This window comes from Physella acuta, unplaced genomic scaffold (genome assembly GCF_028476545.2).
Source record: "Physella acuta isolate Inbredline_101_S28 unplaced genomic scaffold, ASM2847654v3 ptg000463l, whole genome shotgun sequence".
NCBI classification, from domain to species: domain Eukaryota; kingdom Metazoa; phylum Mollusca; class Gastropoda; family Physidae; genus Physella; species Physella acuta.
The window spans coordinates 988,602-993,669 of NW_026731982.1; the positions used below are offsets into that span (position 1 = coordinate 988,602).

The 5,068-nt window shown below is 31.5% G+C and overlaps 1 protein-coding gene across 1 annotated transcript; it reads right to left on the reverse strand.

The window, feature by feature from the left end:
* Positions 1-775: 775 nt before the first annotated feature.
* Positions 776-2,036, reverse strand: LOC131943610 (ankyrin repeat domain-containing protein 50-like). Its single transcript, XM_059303814.1, has one exon. It carries the CDS (start codon positions 2,015-2,017, stop codon positions 776-778), a length of 1,242 nt encoding a protein of 413 aa, XP_059159797.1. The 5' UTR covers positions 2,018-2,036.
* Positions 2,037-5,068: the final 3,032 nt, after the last annotated feature.

Here is a 5,068-nt window from a genome sequence, read left to right on the forward strand (position 1 = left end):
ACCTTATGGCGTAAAAGTTAAAAGTGTTTAGATAAGTGTATTTATATGTAGGTTTAAATTATAATTATATTCATAGTATCTAGTAGGCCTATCTCTTAGTTTACTTACATACAATACTTAGAATTGTGATAATAGATATTACTTTAAAATAGTTCATTTGATTAATGTGTTTTCAGGCGCTACAAGTCCGACTTACTTGTTAAACAATTGAAAATAAGTGTTTTTTATTTCAATAATGTTTGAGTCATTCAGTTCGTTTTCGCAATCATTTATTCCTTCTCTGCGCAATTCTGGGAATTTAAATACACAAATTTAATGTACACGTTTTAAATATATTTATCTCAAAAGTGCTCCGGTATTAAAAGAAGTAAACAATACTTACTGTGCTTAAAAAACAAGCACAAACTTCTGATCGTAACTTGCAGACTTGTAGTACACAAATATGTTTCAAAAATCTTCCAGACTAAAGCTAAAATGCTTATGTGATTATTTTCAAAAGCCAGACACATTACATCCAATAAATAGATGGCTGAAAGTTGTGAAAATACAAGTTTTTCTTCAGTTCTGGTTTGTCCATTTCCTGTATTGAAGTTATTCAATTCAATTTTACAACTTTTATTGATAAGTGTATTAGAACATCTCTTCTTTAGCGTTTCAGCATTTTTAAAAGCATGTACAAGTGCATCCCGGAATACTGATTCTACGCGTTTAACATGTGTACCGCTTTTGATAAGTAATTCGGCAGTTTTAACATTTCCATATCGTGAAGCAATCATTAGTGCATCCCAACCGCCTGGCTCAACACGAGATAGTCTGCTCCCCGTTTTATTAGTAATTCAACCATTTTATCTTGTCCATTTTGAGAAGCTATCATTAGTGCATCCCAACCGTCATTTTTAACACGATCAAAATTTGATCCACTGTTTATAAGCAATTCAGCAGTTTTATAATGTCCGTAAAAAGTTGCCAAGTTCAGTGCATCCCAACTTAAATTATTAATGTAATTTAAATCTGCTCCATTCTTTATCAGCAATTCAGCGATTCCATCGTGTCCTTCAGATGATGCCAGCATCAATGCATCTTGTCCATCCGAATTAATGCGATTTACATTTGTTCCGCTCTTTATAAGTATTTCAGTAATTGTTTCATGTCCATAATGTGAAGCAATCATCAGTGCATCCCAACCGCCATTTTCAACATAATTAATATCTGCTCCGCTCTTTATAAGCAATGCAGCAGTTTTATCATGCCCATAAATAGTTGATAGCATTAGTGCATTTTGTCCATCTGAATTAATGCAATTTACATCAACTCCGTTCTTTATCAGCAATTTAGCAATTTCAATATATCCTTCAGCTGAAGCAAACATTAGTGCACTCCAACCATCAGCATCAATACGATTGATATCTGCGCCGCTCTTTATAAGTACTTTAGCAGTTTTATCATTTCCGTATAGTGAAGCAATCATTAATGCATCCCAAACGTCTGGTTTAGTACGAGTAACTGCTGCACCACATTTGATAAGCAACTGAGCAATTTGATCATGTCCTGATGCTGAAGCAAGAGTTAGTGCATCTAGACCATCTGACTCTAAGCGATTTACATCTGCTCCGTTATTTATCAGCAATTCAGCTATTGCATTATATCCTTTAGCTACTGCAAGCATTAGTGCATCCCAACCATTTACTTGCACACGTTTAACATCTGCTCCGTTTCTGATAAGCAATTCAGCAATTTTATCATGTCCGTAAAAAGTTGCTAGCATTAGTGCATCCCAACTATTAGAATCGATGCGATTTACTTCTTCTCTGTTCTTTATCAACCATGCAGCAGTTTCATAATGACCTTTTTGTGAAGCAAGCATTAGTGTATCTTGGCCATGTAATTCAATGTGATTTGCTTCTGTGCTGCTCTTTATCAGCACTTCAGAGGTTTTATCTGGTCCGTAAAGTGATGAAATCATAAGTGTATCTAGACAATGTGATCGAACACTATTGGTATCTGCTCCACTTCGCATAAATAATTCAGCAATTTCATCTTGATCGTTTTGGGAAACATCCATTTTTCATCCGAGCATTCTGGTTCAACCGAATAAACACCTGCTTTGATTTTGAAAAATAATTCAGTAGTTTTAACATTATTATTTTTAGAACAAAATGTTTCTCACATATTGAATCTAATAAACCATGTCTTTATTATAATGAAGTATTCTACTCAAGGCAGATTGCAATTTGATGTTTATATTACCGTTTCAGTTTGTTTTAAATTAGATACTTTAAAATCGTTTCCTTGCTAGACAGGCTCAATGACTTTAAGCCTTTTTTAAAATAATAACCTTGCCTGTTTTAGTTAGTTGAACAGCGTTTACACCATTAAAAATGTTATATAGTTTTGTGCCATTTATGCATTATCTAAATAGTATAAAATATTCATTATAATATCAAAACGGCCCAAAGAAGAATGATATAACATGAGCAATTTTTCTAAGGCTGGTGCATGGGTTTCATTTTAGGTTAAATTAGAGAATCTAAATCAATTAAAATGTCTCTAGTTTTTTTATAAATGTTCGGAAATCTATTTTAAAAATATGAAGCCTATAGTGATAAAAATTAGCATAATTAATTGACGATTTTTAAAAATATTTAAATCATTTAAAGAAATTTGCCTCTGTGATAAAAAATCTCACTTAAGATATAGTTTGTGCTAGTTATTACTGAAAGAAAGAATACCAAATACACAATAAAACATGCATGTCGTACATTGACATTAGTGGTTACGCCCGCCATGTAAAATTGTTGGGTTTTTTTAAATTCTATTTTTAGATACACCAATACATTGGATGAGTCGTTGAAGGAAGTACAACCATTGGTCTACCAGCTAAGGACATGAGCTCAAGTAGTGCTGGTTTATTCATCCTGTTGGGTTAGTTATGTCTACAAACAACAACGTTTTAGCTGTTTATGCAAATGTCAAAATCTTCATATTAAAATTTCCAATAAACTAGTTTATCTGGTATATAGTTGCTTTATACATTGAAAGACAAAATGTGCCCTATTACTCAGTATAAAGTTAATTTTTCAACTCTAGGTTCAATCAGTAGTTTTATTCTAATAACAAAACATGTTTTGTGTTTTATAACACATCATCAAAATAATCAAGTAACGAATATTGTGTGGGTTGTATGCGTATTTCGATAATGTTTAGTAAATGACACACGTGATTTAAAAAAAAAATAGCGACGGAACACAACACACATTGTCTTGTCTGCTTTCAAAAATATGTATCACACATTAACATGACACATGAGTTTCCAACATGCTTGTGGGACTTTCGTGTCTGTTTTAGAAGAAATTGAGACTAGCAGCATGTGTTTATATAAGCGAACTGAACAACGTAATACAATAGGGTTTGCTCTTAAATAATAGTTTGATTAGAGGTCTAGGTTTTATCAATTTTCATTTCACCATACATGACAATACGCTCTGCCTGTCCGGGAGGCAAACACAATGTTTAGATTAAGAACAACTGAGTAAAACAACCAATATTATAATTTAAGTGTTTGTCTCTAGATACATCAGGATGTAATGTGTAAAACCCCGCTTGAACTCACTAAAGATTGTCGTTTCCCGTTCAAGTACCAATAAGTAAAAATTACTCGAGTGTGTCTTCTTTAAATAGCTTTGTTGTATTTTATGAGTTGGTCTGAGTGTTCTGGTAAACACATATTTCGATACGTGTTTTACAAAAATAAATGTATAACCTTATCATAGGAGAACGACAGTGTCGTTGACTATATATTACTTACATATCTAAAAGAGAAAAAGTAAACGCCAAAGGTTCTGAAATGAGAGAATACCACATATTTGTAACCTATGACACTACATAGTAAGTAAAGACACTTGCACTATACATTAGACCAGGAGACGGCAACCTTTTGAGATGGAAGAGCCAAAAGTTACAATTTACAAATTTACCCAGTTGTTAAAGAGCCACAATCATTTTTTTGTCATTAGTATGATCTTTGAATAGGATTATATATATATATATATATATATATATATATATATATATATATATATATATATATATATATATATATATATATAAAATAAATAGCTTTAACTAATATAGGAAATATTCTCATTTGTTTTTGTGTTGAAAAGGTCTACTATAAACGTAAGAGCGAAATCTCTCAGCGAAAAGATCCTTCATTTTGTTTATAATAATGCTAAAGTTATTCATGTTAATAGTAGCATTGGTTTCATCACGATATTTTTTCCCCCAGAATTTTCGTAATTATATATTTTACCGCTCTCCATGTTTTTAACAAAAAAAACGTATTTTTTTTTCAAAAAATCCACTTCTTCAAGCAAGGCATAGGCTGGGTTTTGCCTTCCTTTAGCTTGTTTACTTTCTTTATGATACCCACTATGAAGTTGAATATTTAAACTTCAAATAAAAGCAAATGTTGCAATTAAAGCTAACAGAGGCATGCTGTTCTGAAGCTTATGTAGTAACAATATGGCTACCAAACAAAAGAGGTTAGTCAATTACCTATTGTGAATTGTTTTGATTTATTTTACTCTAATATGATTGGTCTAGCGTATCAATCGATATCTTTTGATTAATCGGTTTTATGTTTATTCACATACAAGGTGATTGACTTAGTTTCTACAACACAACAAAATATTATTTTACAATTTAGATACGTTTTAAGTTATTTAAAGTAAACATATATATATATATATATATATATATACATACATACATACACACATATATATTAGTCTGTTTTGAAAATCTCTACTTCAATATAGTTAAGTCATAATGATTACTAAAAGCAAGTAGGTCAAACGAATATGAAGCACGAAAGCTTTGTATGTGTAATGGTTTCTCGTGACTATTTAAAAAAGGGAAATAAGTCATGAAATGGATTTGAATGTTTGCTTAACTTTTGCACTACAGCTCACGTGTAGGCCTACGTTTTTTTTTTCACGAAACAGCATGTCTTAGCTATTGTTTAACATCACTACTGTAGCAGTATATCTGTTTGTTATCTACAAAACCA